The sequence below is a fragment of the Aquarana catesbeiana genome, linkage group LG07, assembly GCF_042186555.1.
Source record: "Aquarana catesbeiana isolate 2022-GZ linkage group LG07, ASM4218655v1, whole genome shotgun sequence".
Classification (NCBI taxonomy): domain Eukaryota; kingdom Metazoa; phylum Chordata; class Amphibia; order Anura; family Ranidae; genus Aquarana; species Aquarana catesbeiana.
In genome coordinates this window covers 333,764,146-333,784,535 of record NC_133330.1, presented here as the reverse complement: position 1 = coordinate 333,784,535, position 20,390 = coordinate 333,764,146, and the positions used below count along the sequence as shown (strand labels likewise).

General features: G+C 45.2%; 1 protein-coding gene across 8 annotated transcripts in view; it reads right to left on the bottom strand.

Moving 5' to 3' along the window:
- The window catches only part of DAB1 (DAB adaptor protein 1), a 946,282-nt gene that overhangs the window by 18,449 nt on the left and 907,443 nt on the right, over positions 1 to 20,390 (bottom strand). For 5 of the 8 annotated variants that reach the window (XM_073593874.1, XM_073593871.1, XM_073593875.1 and 2 more), the window contains 2 exons: positions 10,765 to 10,873; positions 891 to 1,412 (listed from right to left, as the gene is read on the bottom strand). In XM_073593874.1, the coding sequence (XP_073449975.1) occupies positions 891 to 1,412; positions 10,765 to 10,873 (631 nt within the window). The remainder of the gene's footprint in view (positions 1 to 890; positions 1,413 to 10,764; positions 10,874 to 20,390) is intronic. The other 3 variants (XM_073593876.1, XM_073593879.1, XM_073593878.1) reach the window with 1 other exon arrangement.

Genomic DNA, 20,390 nt, shown 5'->3' with positions numbered 1-20,390 from the left:
CTGGTCTTTACACCTGCTGTGCCCATTATGAGGGGTTCTCACCATCCCTGTGCTGAGTTCTCGGATCTGTACACCCGCTGTGCCCATTATGAGGGGTTCTCACCATCTCTGTGCTAAGTTCTCGGATCTGTACACCTGCTGTGCCCATTATGAGGGGTTCCCACCATCCCTGTGCTGAGTTCCCAGGTCTGTACACCTGCTGTGCCCATTATGAGGGGTTCCCACCATCCCTGTGTTGAGTTCCCGGGTCTGTACACCTGCTGTGCCCATTATGAGGGGTTCCCACCATCCCTGTGTTGAGTTCCCGGGTCTGTACACCTGCTGTGCCCATTATGAGGGGTTCTCACCATCCCTGTGTTGAGTTCCCGGGTCTTTACACCTGCTGTGCCCATTATGAGGGGTTCTCACCATCCCTGTGCTGAGTTCTCGGGTCTTTACATCTGCTTTGCCCATTATGAGGGGTTTCCCCCATCTCTGTATTGAGTTCCTGGGTCTGCACACCAACTGTGCCCACCATGAATGGTTCCCACCACCCCTGTTGGATTTCTATATTATTGAGGATGTACAGTAACAGGAGGTGCTGGACCACTGAAAGATGGGCAGGAACACCAAAACCTCCCAGGTGGACAGGAGTCAGGACTCAGGAACTACAGTATGTTATAGGGAAACTCAGTGTTGGAGTATCTCAGGCATACATGAAGCCAGAGGCTGACCCAGCCCACCAGGAGCCACCTATAACCAAAAAATCACTTTTAGGTGAATTGACCCTTTAACTGCAGTATAGAACTTACCCATGATGACAACCCTTTAAAATAAAGTCTACAATGGAGAAGATGTATTCATAGCCCTTTGTGTTGCCAACTGGGAGGCCAACAAAACGTGATACTTACGTGAATTAGTGGAGGGCGAGGTGGAAGTCATGGGTGTCAGGTTCAACTGCGAGATGTCAAAGTCGTCACAGTCGTCCGTGTCTTGCACTAGACCAACTTTGTCGAAGTAGCTTGAGAAGGCATCTGAGGTACACTGGAGGGCAGGCTGGTCCGGCTGTCTCGATGGCACTGGAGGAGGGTTCACCATCTGGAAACTCTGATCTGGCCGCAGGGGGCTTGATCGCATGGAGTCGCTGGAGGGCGGCACAGCGGCTACCGGGGCGGTACTACCTTGGAACATGGCTGCTTGGAAAGGCAATACAGTCTGTGTTGGCATGAAGGCAGCGGGTGGGAACTGACCGGGCAGGGTGGGCCACGGCTGTTGCTGAGTGGGGGGGTAAAGGCCCGTCTGGGCCCATGCTATCGTCTGGTTTCCCTGCATAACCTGAGGAACGGGAGGCTGGCCACCCAAGACCATCTGTGGCGGTATCAATGGTTGTTGTCCCCAGAACGATGGCTGGACGGCTCCCATTGCAACATAACCTGGCGGGAAAACAAAAAAAAAGAAAACGCCAATCAGAAACGTTTGGAAGTATTTCCAAATTGAAATGGAAACCTTTATGTAGCCTGTGATGTACTAAAACCCCATATTATGATGACGTATCTGTTGTCTTATCTTTGTTGGCTCTGTGATTACTGACAGTCTTTGCCACCTTATCAATGTGTCTCCAGCTGTTTGCATGGCGGAATGTAACCAATGACCCAAATACCGTATTCTCTGTAATATCACTTCTATGTCACCATTCCCCGGACAAGGTCCTCCAGTGCCCAGTAGACATGTGCAATTCAACTGGTTAAAAAAAATCACAAGATTTGGAGGAAATTTTTCGTTATTTGGAGATTTGGATGTATCTGAGTTTCCAAACCACAATAGTAACGAATTTCAACGAATCTGAAATAAATTATAATGAAACGATCTATCAGAATTCAAATTAAAAAATGAATTTGAATTCAAATTCAAAAATGTATTTGAATTCAAAATGGAAACATGTTGCAATAAATACAGTGAGGTATAAAAGTGAAATTCTTAATTAGGCTGCTTTATAAAATAGAATAGAATAGAAAACATAATAAAACAGAATAGAATATAAAAAAATGGAATAGAATAGAAAATTAAGGACTAAAATGGAATAGAATAGAACAAAAAAGAATAGTACAGACAATAAAAAAGTGTCCTAGTGATTGGCACCAATCACTCACTGTGCTCATTCATAACTGAAGCATAGGAAACTGTATTTCCTATGCTTCAGCTTGCGAATGAACAGGAAGCTGCTCAGCACAGAGCACTCCCCATTCATTCACTGTCCAGTGCAGCTGAGGCTGCTGAAAAAGGAACTGGGGAATCTCTGTCCTCAATCCCTTTCTCTGCCTCGAAAGTGAGACATCAGGGGTCTGTTTAGACCCCTAGTATTTCTCTAAAGGCCCCCGATGGGGATTCTAAAAAAACAATAAAATATTGTGAAAAAAATAAAAACACTGGTTAAAAAAGAAAAGAAAAGAAATTAAAAATAAAAAACTACTGACACGTCCACTGTCCTACTGACACGTCCACTGTCCTACTGACACGTCCACTGCTCTACTGACATGTCCACTGCCCTACTGACACGTCCACTGCCCTACTGACACCGTCCACTGCCCTACTGACACGTCCACTGCTCTACTGACATGTCCACTGCCCTACTGACACCGTCCACTGCTCTACTGACATGTCCACTGCCCTACTGACACCGTCCACTGCTCTACTGACATGTCCACTGCTCCACTGATATGTCCACTACTCTGCTGACACCATCCTCTGCTCTACTGACACGTCCACTGTCCTACTGATATGTCCACTGTCCTACTGATATGTCCTACTGACACCATCCACTGTCCTACTGACATGTCCACTGCCCTACTGACACATCCACTGCTCCACTGACACATCTACTGCTCTACTGATATGTCCACTGTCCTACTGACACGTCCACTGCTCTACTGACACCGTCCACTGCTCTACTTGGACGTCCACTGTCCTACTGACACATCCACTGTTCTACTGACATGTCCACTGCTCTACTGACACATCCACTGCTCTACTGACACCGTCCACTGCTCCACTGCCCTACTGACACATCCACTGCTCTACTGACACATCCACTGCTCTACTGACACGTCCACTGCTCTACTGACACCAATCTCTGCCTTACTGACACATCCACTGCTCTACTGACACATTCTCTGCTCTACTGACACGTCTACTGTCCTACTGACACCATCCGTGTTTTAATACATTTTAAAATGTTTGTTTACATTTATTTACAGGGTTCGGCTCACACCTGTCAGGCGACATTCAGACCCCTTTCACACTGAGGCACTTTGCAGTCTCTATAGCATTAAAAATAGCGCCTGCAAACCGCCCCAAAACAGCAGTTATATGCACTCCCGAGGGCTTTCACACTGGAGTGGTGCGCTGGCAGGGCATCAGAAAAAGTCCTGCCAGCAGCTTCTTTGGAGCGCATTGGGAGCGGTGAACTCACGCTCATTGAAAACAATCGGGCAGCGCTTCTATACCGCCCGGCAAAGTGCTGCTGCAGCTGCATTTTGCGGGCGGATTTAACCCCCTTTCGGCCGCTGGCGGGGGTTAAAACCGCCCCGCTAGCGGCGAATAACGCTGCTAAAATGACGGCTAAAAATAGCGCCGCATTACCGCTGACATCCGGGTTGCTCAGTGTGAAAGGGGTCTCAGTGCAATGGAACTGTTCTAATCAGAGCGACTCAAGTCACTTCAACTTAGAAAAAAAGGTTCCTGTACTACTTTGGGGGGCGACTTCGGAGCGGCTTACACTGACTTCTATTACAGAAGTCGTTTGCAAGCCACGCTGAAGCCGCGATGTGCGGGGCAGCTTCAGAGTTGGAGCGACTTTGAAGCCGCCCAGTGTGAACCGAGTGTGTGTAGAGATATAGATATAGAGATCTATATATCTATATATAGATATATAGATCTATAGATCTATATATATAGATCTATATATAGATCTAATATAGATCTATATATAGATCTATATATATAGATAGATATATACACACACACACACGGATATGTGTTTGAACTTGTCTAATGCAATAGGCTGTGCACACCTATGCAGATAACACAGGACATTGTCAGCTCACTGGATTTCTGGCAGGATCAACAGTTTATTTTTCTTTTTTATGCACTTATTGAACAAATGTAACAAAATGCTTTTATTAATATATGTAATAGGCCAAAATGGAGCAAAGAAAACATTAAAATTAAAATAAGTTTCAATTTAAAAAGTATCCTGTAAATGTCTCACTTCCAACCATGTTTAGAAAAAAAAAAAAAAAGAAAAAAAAAGGGTTGTGAATTTCTCCCGCGTACAGCGAAGGGTAATTTGGTCTTATTAATGTCTTTTCTTTCATTTGTGCGGAGAGTCATAACACTTGTAATTGTCAGATCGCGGCACAACGTTTTCAAAGGTCGGATTTATTTCACCACTAAACAGCCCCTCTCATTCACAAGTGTTTATTCCCGACTAAAGGACGGCGGCCGAATCATTAGACACAAAACACATTAGCTGTCAAATTTCAATTTTCCCGGAGAGCGATTTTCAGGGTCATCGCTCCAAACGGGGCCCTTTAATTATTAAAAAAATGGATTCCTCTTTATCAGCGAGGACCCAAATTAATCACCGGCTTGTAAGGCTTGACTTTAAACCTCTCCGGTCCCCGAGGGACGGGCCCGGGACTACGACAGGCCTCCGGGGGGGATTTATCTGTACGCAGGGGCCCCCCCCCAACGGACGGCTCGGCTCTTGAAGGGTAACATGACACAGCCGGGGGGGATCATCCATCATATATTAATGTGATTATCAGGAAACGATGCATAGATCACAGCGGCCCGGGTAATGATGGAGAGCTCCGGAGAACGTGCGTTTATATCACCATCTTCTCCTCTTTAAAAGGGGAAAATGTCCTTTTCACACTCAGAAGGTATAATTATATGAGATCCTTAACATTTAAAGGTTTTTTTTTTTTTTTTAAAGCTGATGATTATTCTGCTTATACTTTGCCTGCCCTGGTCCCCCTCATCAACATGCTAATAACATTATTAAATAGCTAATTAACAATTAATAAATCATAATTAATATTAATAAATAATTAATAAGTCTCATTACCTCCCCAATGGGGCACAGATGCAAAACATAAACTGACAGAGGTTCTAATCCTTCACTACCCAAAAACTTAAATATATAACTAAATAAATAAATACATTTATTCATTATAGTAAAATAAAATAATATTTGTATAATATACTATTATAAATAAATAAAAAAATAATAATGATAAAAATGTAATATATAATTTATGTTAATATACATAATAATACTAATAATTACATAATAAATAATCATTATAAAATAAAAATAATAATCATTATTTAATAAATAATAATAGTTATATAATAAAAGACAATAATTGTAATAATTATGTCATGTTGGAACAGGAAGGGGCCTTCCCCAAACTGTCCCCACAAAGTTGGGATCATGAAATTGTCAAAAATGTCTCTGTATGCTGACGCCTTACGAGTTCCCTTCACTGGAACTAAGGGGCCAAGCCCAACCCCTAAAGAACAACCCCACACCATAATCCCCCCCTCCACCAAATGATTTGGACCAGTGCACAAAGCAAGGTCCATAAAGACATGGATGAGCGAGTTTGGGGTGGAGGAACTTGACTGGCCTGCACAGAGTCCTGACCTCAACCCCATACAACACCTTTGGGATGAATTAGAGTGGATACTGCGAGCCAGACCTTCTCGTCCTACATCAGTGCCTGACCTCACAAATGCTCTTCTGGAAGAATGGTCAAACATTCCCATAGACACACTCCTAAACCTTGTGGACGGCCTTCCCAGAAGAGTTGAAGCTGTTATAGCTGCAAAGGGCGGAGCCAACTCCATACTGAACCCTACGGACTAAGACCTCATACACACTATTAGATTTCCTGCAGATTTTTGTCTTGAGATTTACTAAAACCATATAATATGAGGTCAAACCTTAAGCGTTTGAATTAGTATGGAATCTGCACCACATGGTTTTGGTAAACCTGAAGACAAAAATCTGCAGAAAATCTAATAGTGTGTATGGGGGGGGGGGGGAACTAAGAAAGTTTATGTGCGTGTAAAGGGAGGTGTCCCAATACTTTTGACAATATAGTGTATAGAAATCTCCCCTTTTTGAAAACACTAGACAAGGAATAGCGTGTATGTCTGTGAACCAGCAGGGGGCAGTGTTGCTCCACTTTCTACATTTCTATTACCAGTTAAATTCCATCCTTCTGCTTACAATAAATGGCCATATCGTCACATTTTAATAACCGTATGGTCGACCTGCTGCAGTGCCGAGAACTGAGTAAACATCAACATCCTTTATCCCCAAAGAAGACGTCGATTATTTTTCACGTTATCCTGATTGAAAACGCAGCGCTGCAAGACGCTCCGTGACATCATCAGTCACATTTCATTCATTCCGGAATGAACGGGGGTTACAAAGTATCCCAGCAGTCCGGGAGATGTCACCCGGGGTGATATTAGGGATCGGTGTTTGCATGTTGGTTGTTTGTAATGCAGATAATGAATGTAAACCTGAAATCTATTCTCCGGTATGTTTGGTGTCATTCCCCCCGTGGTGTACCGTTTTCAGAATTGAATCAATTGTTAATATTTTAAAATTTTTCTCCCATGAAGATCCTGCCAGTAGCAGTCCTTCCTGTTGCAGGCTGGCCATGTTAAAGCTGAACTCCATCCAGAGTTTATCCAGCATTATCTATCCCACGTGTCAAACACAAGGCCCCAGGCTGAATCTGCCCGCTAGGCCATTGCATGTGGCCCTCGCACCCCTCCTGCAGCTGTGGCACCTCATTTCTCTCCACTCCCACCTTGTCTCAGCAGTCGGCAGCAGAGAGGAGGACAGAACTCCTCCTACAGATCCTGCGCCTCTCTGTACAGCTGTGGAGAGGCTCCATCCCCACCCCCTGCCCTGTCACAGCAGCCGGCAACAGAGAGGAGGACAGAACTCCTCCTACAGATCCTGCGCCTCTCTGTGCAGCTGTGGAAAGGCTTCATCCCCACCCCCTGCCCTGTCACAGCATCCGGCAACAGAGAGGAGGACAGAACTCCTCCTACAGATCCCGTGCCTCTCTGCGTACCTGAGAGGCTTGTCTCTGCCCCCCGCCTGCCCTGTCTCAGCAGTCGGCAACAGAGAGGAAGACAGAACTCCTCCTACAGATCCCGTGCCTCTCTGCGTACCAGCGGAGAGGCTTGTCTCTGCCCCCCACCCATGTCTCAGCAGTCGGCAACAGAGAGGAGGACAGAACTCCTCAAACAGATCCTTTGCCTCTCTGCGTACCTGCGGAGAGGCTTGTCTCTGCCCCCCACGCACCCTGTCTCAGCAGTCGGCAACAGAGAGGAGGACAGAACTTCTCCTACAGATCCTGTGCCTCTGTGCGTACCTGCAGATAGGCTTGCCTCTGACCCCCGCCCACCCTGTCTCAGCAGTCGGCAACAGAGAGGAGGACAGAACTCCTACCACAGATCCTGCGCCTCTCTGTGCAGCTGTGGAAAGGCTTCATCCCCACCCCCTGCCCTGTCACAGCATCCGGCCACAGAGAGGAGGACAGAACTCCTTCTACAGATCCTGTGCCTCTCTGCGTACCTACTCAACAAATGAAAAAGTGTGCTCTGATTGGACAAGCTATAGATAGCGATGTCACTGCCCCTCCTCTTCACCTTCTCCAATCAGAGCACGTCTTGACATTTTTATTTTATTTTCTTTATTTTTTATTGTATTTTAGTGTAAATATGAGATGTGAGATCTTTTCGATCCCCGGATCTCATATATAAGAGGACCTGTCATGAGTTTTTTCTATTACAATCGATGTTTACATTCCTTGTAATAGGAATAAAAGTGACCCAAAAACTTTTTTTTTTAAGGGATTTTTTTTTTTTTTTTTATAAAATATAAAAAGTAAAATAAATAAGAAAAAAGAAATTGAACGCGCCCCGTCCTGCCGAGCTCTGTGCGCAGAAGCGAACACATACGTGAGCAGCGCCCGCATATGTAAACGGCGTTCAAACCACACATGTGAGGTATCGCCGCGATCGTTAGAGCGAGCGCAATAATTCTAGCCCTAGACCTCCTCTGTAACTCAAAACATGCAACCTGTAGAATTTTTTAAACATTGCCTATGGAGGTTTTGAGGGTTTAAGTTTGTCGCCATTCCACGATCGGGTGCAATTTTGAAGTGTGACATGTTGGGTATCAATTTACTCGACGTGACAATAACTTTCACAATATAAAAAAAAAAAAAATGGGTTAACTTTACTGCTGTCTTATTTTTTAGTTCAAAAAAGTGTATTTTTTTTCCAAAAAAATTGCATTTGTGAGACCGCTGCGCAAATACGGTGTGACATAAAGTATTGCAACGACCGCCATTTTATTCTCAAGGGTGTCTGAAAAAAATATAATGTTTGGGGGTTCTAAATAATTATCTAGCAAAAAAAAAAATGATTTTAACTTGCAAGCAACAAGTTTGAAGAATAGTCCTTAAGTGGTTAAATCATTGGCGGCGTTTAGCGGCCCTTTAAGCCGCGTGGAAGGCAGACTCAGCGCCACTTTAGTCGTCAAATGAGACCTTTGCCCCGCTCCACACGGGTTAAGATTTAGAATAGAACGTTATCTGGTCTATCTGCTTAAACATATCAAATTATTTTTTTCCTTTTCATTGGCCACCAGCTGCGGATCGATCCTAAAGCGTCTGCTCAAAGGTTATCGATGGATTTTCTGTATTCCCTGGTAACGTGTTCATTCTCAGAACCCCCCCCCCCCCCCGAGGACTGATTTAGTGTTGTGTCTTATATGTCATGTCTCTTCCACTGCCTGCAAGTCATCTCTAATTATAGCTGCAAACAATCTGTGAGTTACAATGTAACGATAAGGAGAGGAAACTCATCAGCACTGCTCTTCTGGTGTCTTCCTGCAAAAGGGGGGCAATTCACCGTACTCCCCCGCCACGGGCCTGGGCTCTTCAGTGAATGTTCACAATTGAGCCCCTTCATGCTCCAAGGAGAAAGGACTTCTGGGTAACGCCATATTTATCCGGCAGGCTTGAAAATTCTTGCAACACCTTTATTGTTTAAAGCCTAACTCCAGCCAAAACTCTCATTGGTGTAACTCATGTTTTTAAAGGGTAATACCTCATATTCCCATCGCACACCTTCCTGGATAAGCTCTCAAAATTTGGTTGCTGCAGCAACAACCAGCTGGATACTGGTTCTGGATACTGGATACTGGTTCTGGATACTGGATACTAGTTCTGGATACTGGTTCTGGATACTGGATACTAGTTCTGGATACTGGTTCTGGATACTGGTTCTGGATACTGGATACTGGTTCTGGATTCTGGTTCTGGATACTGGATACTGGTTCTGGATACTGGATACTGGTTCTGGATACTGGATACTGGTTCTGGATTCTGGTTCTGGATACTGGTTCTGGATACTGGATACTGGTTCTGGATACTGGATACTGGTTCTGGATACTGGATACTGGTTCAAGTCACAAAGTAGATATTTTTTGCCAGCGCACCATGGTTCGACACTAAGTAGCTATCACATGCATTCATGAAATAGTATAGAGATCAGAATACATGATATCAGACATGTGCACTGCTGAAAAATTTGTTCATTTTCGTTTCATTTGTTTGTCTTTTTTTTTTATCGTTTTTCGGGTCATTCATCATGAAAAATTCGAAAATTCGTAATTTTGTAAATTTGAAAATTCGTTATTTTCTAAATTCGTAAATCCAAAAATCCGAAAATAAGAAAGAAAATCCGAAAATTCAAAAGAACGAAAATCTGAGAATAAATAACTATTAAATTATAGGTATTGGAATTTCCTTTCAAATTTGGCTGTTAGCGAACGTAACGCATACGAATTTATCCGAAGTTGCGAATTATCCGAAACAACGAATGCCGCATCTAAACAAATGGAATGGAACGATTTAAAAAAAAATAATAATAAAAAGTTTTTATTATTATTATTATTATTTATTTTTACTAATTCACTACGTTCCATTCATTTAGATACGACATTCGTTATTTCGGAATAATTCGTAACTTGACATTAATTTGTATTCGTTACGTTCACTAACAGCCAAATTTGGAAGGAAATTCCAATACCTTTAATTTAATAGTTACTTATTTCAGATTTTCAAATTTATGAATTTACGAATTTTCGAAATTACAAATTTACGAATTTTCGAAATTACAAATTTACGCATTTTCAAAGTTACGAAATTATGAATCTATGATTTTACAAATCTCCGAATTTTCAAATTTTCGAATCTTCGAATTTTCAAATTTTCGAATTTATGAATTTTCGAATTTACGAATATTCGTAAAAATTTGTTAAACGGGTTTTCGTTAATTCGGATGTTTCCAAATTAACGAATTGGTTGAAGTTCATTTAAAAAAACTATTCGGAACAAAACAAATTGCACATGTCTACATGATATATATATATATATATATAGTGTAGATCTCCCCCAGAGTCATGCTGAAATCCATTCCTGAAATACCCAACCGTTACTGTATGCTGGTGTCTATCAAGAACCCCTCCCGCCTCAACGCCACCACCATGCTGCTTCGAGGGACAGCCAACCGATATTACTACAAGGCCCCCGCAGCGGTGGCGAGAAGATTAATAAGCCTATAGTGTGTGTGTGTGTGCGATTTAATGGTGTCTTTCCACAAGGGACAAGGGCCTTTTTTCACCTGATGGTAGAGCGACTGGGTTGTAAGAGAGGGTTCCGAACATGGGGGCAATGGCGGGGTGAAGCTGGGTGGGGTATTTCATAAAGGCATCACCTGGAGTTGCCGGCGTCTACAAGACAAACCAACAGGGAGAAGGTTAGGTTAGAAGAGACAGACTTCATCCAGAAAGGAACATCAATCAAATTCATTCACAATACGGCATAGCTGGTGAAGAGCAAACCTTCCATACATTGTAACAATCAATCACTAAATCATATTCATCCACAGTATACCAAAGCTCCAGAAGAACAAAGCTTTGATACACTGTAACGATGAATCACTAAATTACATACCTGATTATTTAAAAGTGAAGATATATGTACAAGATGACTTTGTTGCACCTGTAATCGAGTCAGTCCAATAAGAAAAGGATAAAATACTAAAAATGGGTCATGGTGGGGTCATATGACCAGTGCCCAAGGTTTACTTGATGTCTGCCACTGAAAGGGATTGATGATTCGCCTAGGTCGGTGATGGCGAACCTTGGCACCCCAGATGTTTTGGAACTACATTTGCCAAGATGCTCAACTACACTGCAGAGTGCATGAGCATCATGGGAAATGTAGTTCCAAAAAAATCTGGGGTGCCCAGGTTCACCATCACTGGCCTAGGTTGTTCTGCCTGGCTTTTGTCACCCTTTGACAGAGGTCATGTAAGTTATGCCTTGGCATTGACCATGTGACCCACCATGCAAAACTTTGTCATTTTTCCTTAAAACTTTGAAATGTTAGGCCTATATAGACTTTAAGCCCCTCCAAAGTCATTGTGGGGGGGATTTCTATGCAACCTGGGGGGTGAGACTGGCAGCTTTCATCTGCGGCTTCTCAGACGGGTGCTTTGTGATAAACTTCATTATTGATTTGCTCAACTCCAGCTATAATTTATATATATATTTATTAAGTGATAGTTCATCACCCTGTCACAGTGTAAGAAAGGTGAAGAGGCACTCAGGGTTCTCATTCATACAGGTTGAGGGGCTCCAGGTTGCGTGTTTAGTACAGAAGAAACTGGCTGTTCAGTGTCCTCTGGGATTAATAAGTCCTGGTGTGGGTCCTGGAGCTCAGAAACTTCATTCATACAGGTTGAGGGGCTCCAGGTTGCGTCTTTGGTACAGAAGAAACTGGCTGTTCTGTTTCCCCTGGGATTAATAAGTCCTGGTACGGGTTCTGGAGCTCAGGAGCTTCATCAATACTGGCTGAGGGGCTCCATGATGCCTGTTTGGTACAGAAGAAAATGGCTGTTCAGTGTGATCTGTGATTAGTAGATCCTGTTATGGGTCCTGGAGCTCCGAGACTCTATCCATACTGGTTGAGGGGTTCCATGATGTGTGTTTGGTACAGAAGAAACTGACTGTTAAGTGTCATCTGGGATTAGTAAATACTGTTATGGGTCCTGGAGATCCAAGGCTCTATCCACACTGGTTGAGAGGTTCCATGATGTGCAGGACCAGTGTTAGAGTATTTTGTGGCCTAGGTAAGACCAGCTACTTGCACCCTGCCCCCCCCCCCAAAAAAAAAAAAAAAAAACATTTTTTTTTTTTAAAGACAGCAGAAAATATTAAAACAGTCTGTAGCTTGGGTGACACAGTCCCGCTTTATTTCACCTGATATCTGTAATGTTTCTCTGGACGCTGGACTTTGTGTCATGCCCACAAGGGGCCTGGCGGAACCCTGACATCGGCCCTCGCATCCTGGGCCTGTTGTGGGGAGTGCTGGGCCTTCCTCTTTGAGGCGCTCCCAGTCGGGGAGGCTCTGTGTGACTGCCTGGTACCCTGCCAAGACACAATGCACAATGGACCATTGCTGCTAAGGTCACCACCGTGGCCATGTCATCTGCAGAGCCACACCTTGGCTCTCCAGACCTGGTGGATGAGGAGGACGATAGCACCCACCAGGGCTCCCCTATCAACCATGGGGTTGAGCTCTGTCGAGAGCCTTCATTGGAGATACCATCAGTGGAGGCGATTGAGGCACCGCCACCTACAGCAGCACACCTAGCAGAGGGAAGTTGTTCTCTAGGACCATAGGAGGTACAGACGTCTGCCATACCCACTGAGGAACCACCACAGTTGATGGTGGTGAGGTGGTGCCCCTTGTGAGAAGCTTGAGGAGTGGCCTGGGGCTTTGTGGGACACCATTAAAATTACTGCCGTGGCGGAGGAGCCGGAAGGTTCTGTGGTGCACATCGCTTTACCTGCAACATCTTCACCAATCCCCACTGCTGTTTTGCCTGAGAGGGGGCTCTATCACAAGGTCCCCAACCCCTGGGAGACCTGGCACCCTCCTTACATGGAGTCAGAGGAGGAGGAAGGAGAGGAGACCAGCAGTGCCCCTGGAGACCCACCCACCAATGCCCATCATCCTACCAGCCCTCAAGACAGGGGCAGTGCCACCACCTTACTCGTTTGTCGTGGCTCCAGCGGCAGATGATCAGGGACATTAGGGAAACCAGCAACTGTGGCTGCGCCCTAGACGGCAGCATGCCCTAGCAGCTTCCTAGTTTGCCTAGTGGTAGCGCTGACCTTGTTGACGATGGTACAGAAGAAACTGGTTGCTCAGTGTCATCTTGGATTAGTAGATCCTGTTATGGGTCCTAGAGCTCAGAGGCTTTATCCATACTGGTCAAGGGGCTCCATGATGCATGTTTGGTGCAGAAGAAACTGGCTGCTCGGTGTCATCTGGGATTAGTAGATCCTGGTATGGGTTCTGGAGCTCAGAGGCTTCATCCATATTGGTTGAGGGGCTCCATGATGCATGTTTGGTGCAGAAGAAACTGGTTGTTCAATGTCCTCTGAGCCTAGTAAGTCTTGGTCTGGGTCCTGGAGCCCGAAGGCTTTGTAGAGCCTTGGGAGGGATGATGTCTCCAACCCTGGGTGCCACTTAACTGTACTCACACCGTGACAGGATGTTGTACTGTTACAATATATAAACACACATAATATATATCACACATTTAAAGCAGTAAAACATTTCTTCCATTCAATTTGCACAATCTCAGTTTCCAATTTTCTTGCGTAACAATGTAAAACTTTTTAAAACCTTAGAAATAAGTCATCAGATAAATATATGCCATAATATGCCATTCCTGAGCTTGCATCTAAAAATGCTATTTACTTGGATGTCATACTGAAGCTCTGGCTTCAATAACTATCACTGACCATGACCAAGCGTGCAGAGAAGGACTCCTGACTATACTCTGTCTTTCCTTATCTCCAGGCTTGTCTGGTCAGTGACTCAGAAAGAACAGAATGCAGAGGTTTAGCAGGACAGCCAGGGAATTAGCATTTTTGTAAGGATGTCAGGGGTGGCAGCACTGTAATTCACGCACAACAGGTTTACTATAATAAACATTTGAAGGTTTACCATCCACACAAATAACCATGGGCCCATCTATGGTGAGCCGCCCCCAGAGACATATCCTTACCTCACACTTTGCAATCCTCACCAGATTCAGAAATCCTCCACAGCACTGACTTATGATTACTCTCACCGCCTGATGCTCCGATCGCTGCTGCATAACCATTTATCTGCCATGGCCCTACGGCCACCAAGAGAGGTGCTCAACAATACAAGCATTGCAGTGTATGTAAAACCAAAATCTATGTTTCAGTGTTTCAGTATGATTGGCATCAGGTGTCACAGTATACAGTTTTCCCAACCAGTTGTGGGCACTGGTCGTGCTACACATGCCCCAAAAAAAACTACATTGAAAAAAAAAATGGCAGGTGTATTACTCCCTGTCTTTCTGCCCCCCCCCCCCAAATTCAAAATGACATGGGAGTTGCTGTGTAAATATAGCAGCTATAGAAGCTGCCACAGTCAAAAAAGAGAGACCGTCTGTCACAGGGTTTATAAACATAGCTCAGACAGAGGCCTGGTTCACACTGGTGCAACATGGGATCCAATTTGGGAGAGCACAAGTCACATGCAGGTCCATATCCAGGGGGGACAACAGGGAAATTGCCCCCCACCCCCAGGAATTAGTGATGGGCCAGCGGGTGAGTGGGCAGGCCAGTTAGCGAGCCGGCAGATGAGTGGGCGGACCAGTCAGCGGGTCGGCGAGTGAGCGGGCGAACAGGCCAGTTGACAGGTGAGCGGACGGGCAGGCCAGTCAGTGGGTTGCCGGGCAAACAGGCCAGTTGGCAGGTGAGCGGCGGGCAGGCCAGTCGGCGGGCAGGGGAGCAGAGAGATGACATCATCTCTCATCGCCCACCCTGCATCGCCGCAGTTCCGCCCTCACTGTGCAGTCACGGGCAGCAAAGAGATTACACCCTCTCTCTGCTGCCTACCTTTACTCTGGGACACAGCAAGTGACAATCCGCAACTTGTGGCAAGTAACAATCGGCAGCACGTGGCAAGTGACAATCCACATCTGGTGGCAGGCGACATGAAAAGTGACAATCTGCATCTGGTGGTAGGCAAGTGACAATCCCCAACTTGTGACAGGTGACGTGGCAAGTGACACGCTGCATTTGTTGGCAGGCGACGGTGGAGGGGAAGAGACAGATAAGCGGAGCTTCCACTTTTGGGTGGAACTACGCTTTAACTGACCCAACACAAGTCGCTCCAAAGGTTTCCTGCACTACTTTGGTCCAACCTTGATACGACTTCAAAGCCGTATAGTGTAAAAAGTCACATTAAATCGGATCAAGGTAGAACTGAATTTGCAGGGCAAAGTTGGATCAGAAGTCATGCTACTTTCATGTTGGAGCAGTGTAAACCTGGGCAGAGCTAGAGAAATAAATGTAACATTGTTTATAAACATTGATCAGACAGGAGATAGAGAGATGCAAAGTAACATTGTTTGTAAAAATTGTTCAGATAGGAGATAGATACAGAGATACAAAGTAACAATGTTTATAAACATTGATCAGACAGGAAATACAGAGATACAAAGTAACAATGTTTATAAACATTGATCAGGTAGAAGATAGAGAGATATATAATGTTTATAAACAGTGTTCAAACAGGAGATAGCAAGATAAAAAAAATATATGGTAACATTGCGAAGCTGGAGCTGAGCTTAGTTTAACAGATTTACACAAAAAAAGATTTCCTTAACAAAATTCATGATGCTAAACTGATACTGAAATATAGGTTTAGAGTTTACATACACTTTAACAACCACATGGTAATATGCGTTTTCAGCGGCATTGTTTATTTTAAGGACTCCATCCAAAAAACTTGAATGGCAAAATGCAGGACTTTTCCCAAGACCACATCACACATTGGTGGGAAAGGGAAGCAATATATTTTCTCATGTCTATTCGTTTGCTTTCATTTGAAAAAAAGAATATGTCCTAAAGGTGACAACACTCACTTAGGGCTTGTTCACAAGTTGTAATAATGCAAGGTACCACCTCCTGAAGCCTGTCTAGCACAGACACAGCCCTTATTGTTCTGTATCTTTGGAGGAGCAAAATCGACACCTCGGGGTATGACCACAGAACCCCCCCCCCCCCACCACCACTACTTTCCACATCTCCATAACATAGGAGGGGGGTATAAGGATAGACCTGCTCTAACTCCAGTTCTACAAATGAGGTGCACACCAAAAAGCCGTCTTCCTAGGGTTCTGTATTTTTGAAGGAGCAGCATCAACACCTCGGGGTATGACCACAGAACCCACCCAACCACCACCACCACCACTACTTTCCACATCTCCATAACATAGGAGGGGGGTATAAGAATAGACCTGCTCTAACTCCAGTTCTACAAATGAGGTGCACACCAAAAAGCCATCTTCCTAGGGTTCTGTATTTTTGGAGGAGCAGCATCGACACCTCGGGGTATGACCACAGAACCCACCCAACCACCACCACCACCACAACTTTCCACATCCCCATAACATAGGAGGGGGGTATAAGGATAGACCTGCTCTAACTCCAGTTCTACAAATGAGGTGCACACCAAAAAGCCATCTTCCTAGGGTTCTGTATTTCTGGAGGAGCAGCATCGACACCGCGGGGTATGACCACAGAACCCACCACCACCACTTTCCACATGTCCATAACATAGGAGGGGGGTATAAGGATAGACCTGCTCTAACTCCAGTTCTACAAATGAGGTGCACACCAAAAAGCCGTCTTCCTAGGGTTCTGTATTTTTGAAGGAGCAGCATCAACACCTCGGGGTATGACCACAGAACCCACCCAACCACCACCACCACCACCACTTTCCACATCTCCATAACATAGGAGGGGGGTATAAGAATAGACCTGCTCTAACTCCAGTTCTACAAATGAGGTGCACACCAAAAAGCCGTCTTCCTAGGGTTCTGTATTTTTGGAGGAGCAGCATCGACACCTCGGGGTATGACCACAGAACCCACCCAACCACCACCACCACCACCACAACTTTCCACATCCCCATAACATAGGAGGGGGGTATAAGGATAGACCTGCTCTAACTCCAGTTCTACAAATGAGGTGCACACCAAAAAGCCATCTTCCTAGGGTTCTGTATTTCTGGAGGAGCAGCATCGACACCGCGGGGTATGACCACAGAACCCACCACCACCACTTTCCACATGTCCATAACATAGGAGGGGGGTATAAGGATAGACCTGCTCTAACTCCAGTTCTACAAATGAGGTGCACACCAAAAAGCCGTCTTCCTAGGGTCACTCATAGTATAGCCACAGCACAATCAGAGAGCACAGGAAGTTATCAACTCACTGAATTTCTGTCAGGATCAACAGGTATGTTTTATCAAACAAATATAACAAAGCACCTTCAATGCTATATTTATTAGGCCAAAGTGGAACAAATAAGAGAAAGCTATGATTATGGTTTACATACATTTTAAATAGTAGAGGTCTGTACATGATCCCATTAAATAATATCATCCAACACCATGGTTTTAGTTACCATTGCTATGCAGATGACACACAAATCTACTTGTCTTTCAGTTTAGACACTGGCGACCCTATTAGATGAACCCAACCCTTTTCACTGCCCACAGGCCAACCTGCACCCCCCCTAGGCCCCTGCGATCAGCCGGGCGCTAAGGCCCTGGAGTCCTCACCTGCTCAGCCAAAATCCCCAATCCAAATAACTGGCTGCACACCAAAGACTTTCAACTCCAGCCAAGGTTTCTTGCAATGACAGCACACTGCTCACTCCAACCTAAAGCCATGTCCCCAACATGTTTCACCCACAACAGGGCTTAATCAGATAGATGCCCATGATTCAGTGCTTCTGTGGGTGGAACATGTTAGGGGCATGGCTTTGGGAGGGAGCAGTGTGCTGTCATTGCAATAAACCTTGGCCCAGAATTGAACTTCTTTTGATGTGCGGCCCATTATTTGGATGGTGAACTGGTAATCCGGTGATTAAAGATCAACAGATGTCTTACTGACAAGAATGAATGACCTGCAACTGGCTGAAACTGAACAAGACAAGAATTGGAGGGCAGAGGCTTACACCAATGTGGAAGCAAACACGTCCAGTTGGTTTTAACCTTAGAATACAAATCTTATGTTCCCAGACCATGTACACAAACTAGGCCTGATCCTCAACACAGGCCTCTCGATTATTCAACACGTATCCAGCTGCCATCAGGTCCTCCTTTCACCATTCAATGTTACAAGAATCAACCATCTGGTTCCAATGAATAGAGGATATATCAAAATTCAATAATGGTTTTGTATCATCCAGATTGCTGCTACTCCCTCCTCTATGATCTTCCATGAACTACATCATTTGCAGCTGATACAGAATGGAGCAGTCAGGCTACCCAACCACCAACCCCATCACTGCCACGCCATCCCAGTTCTCCGTTCCCTACACTGCATCCAAACAAATAGCGGATATCCTTTAACATTGGTCTACTTACTAATAAAGCCCTAAAAACCTTGGGCCCCACTTATCTAATAGGACTTCTGGTTACCCATACTCCCACCTGCTCCATCTGCTCGTCAAAGAAATTAAAACTGCACATGTCCAGACTCCAGAGTCACCGTAAAATCATTGAAATCTCATGCATTCCAATATGTCGCACCCACCCTATGGAACTCACTTGCTTGTCGGGGGAACCGCTCTTTCTGGATGTTTTGAAGAGCAGACCCAAGACAAATCTATTTACTCAGCCTTATAGCAACACCTGACAAATCCCAAGATTTCATTGCAAATTCAAAAATACCAAATTCAAAGATCCCATCACCAATTTGATAGGTGCTTTGATCCCCTAGGGAAAAGTGCTATAAAATGATTAATATATTATTATTATTCTCTGATCAAAAAGAGGGTCAACTGAGAAAGATAAGCAGAGGGATTTGGTTACAAAAGAAGGACATTTCCCTAAATGAGGGGCAGTTGGGAGGAATGTAAGCAATAAAAGTCACAGATCTACTGTGGGTAATCTTGAAGTGGGTAACGTTTTCATCATCACAAGGAAACAAAAGCAAAATAGTCCATTGCAAAACTATGGAGAACCCTCACCTTGGACCAATTACAAATCAAGGCTCAAGTCTCTTGGAAGATGGCTAATGATAAAATGGTGGCCATTGAAAATGACAATTAGTGCTTTTTGAGACGGTCTGGTTGCTTTGGGTCCAGCTCTACTTCTCTTTAAATTTTGACCACAGACTTTTACACCTCTGATTCTCCCAAATGGGAGCACTTGCCAGAGACACCCAACAATACCCAGCCGCAGTGGTGTAGCGTGAGTTGTCAGCACCTAGGGCAAGGAAAGTAATTTGCACCCCCTAACCTGTGGACTTTTAGATGCCTCCACCCTGATCACACCCCCAGACACCCCCCCTCCACTCTGAGCCCCTGATCACACTCCCCAGATACCCCCACCCTGATCACACCCCCAAGATAACCCCCCAGATTCCACCACTCTGATCACACCCCCAGAATTCCTCAATTCTGATTGCACCCCCAAATCCCGCACCAGATTCCTCCACTCTGACCAACCCCAGATCCCCCCACCCCGATCAATGCTCCAGATATCCCATCAGATCCCCCCACTCTGATCACACTCCCCAGATACACCCCCCACACTCTGATCACATCCTCCAGATACCCCATCAGATCCCTCCACTCTGATCACGCCTCCAGATACCTCTACCCCGATCACACCTCCAGATACCCCTTCAGATCCCTCCACTCTGATCACACACCCCAGATACCTCCCCCCCACACACTCTGATCACATTCTCCAGATAACCCCCCCAGATTCCACCACTCCGATCAGATTTACTCCACTCTGATCGCACCCCCCAATCCCCCACCAGATCCCTCCACTCTGATCACCCCCCAGATCCCCCCAATCTCTCCACTCTGATCACGCTCCCAGATCCCCCCAGGTCCCTCCACTCTTATATCACCCCAGATCCCTCCACTCTGATCACACCCCAGATCCCCCCCATCTCTCCACTTTGATCACACCCCAGATCCTTCCACTCTTATCACACCCCAGACCCCCCCCATCCCTCCACTCTGATCACACCTCCAGATCCCCCCCAGGTCCCTCCACTGTAATCACACCTCCAGATACCCCACCAGATCCCCCCACTCTGATCACACCCCCCAGATACCCCTCTCCCCCATCAAACACACAATCCCCCCACATCTCACCAGT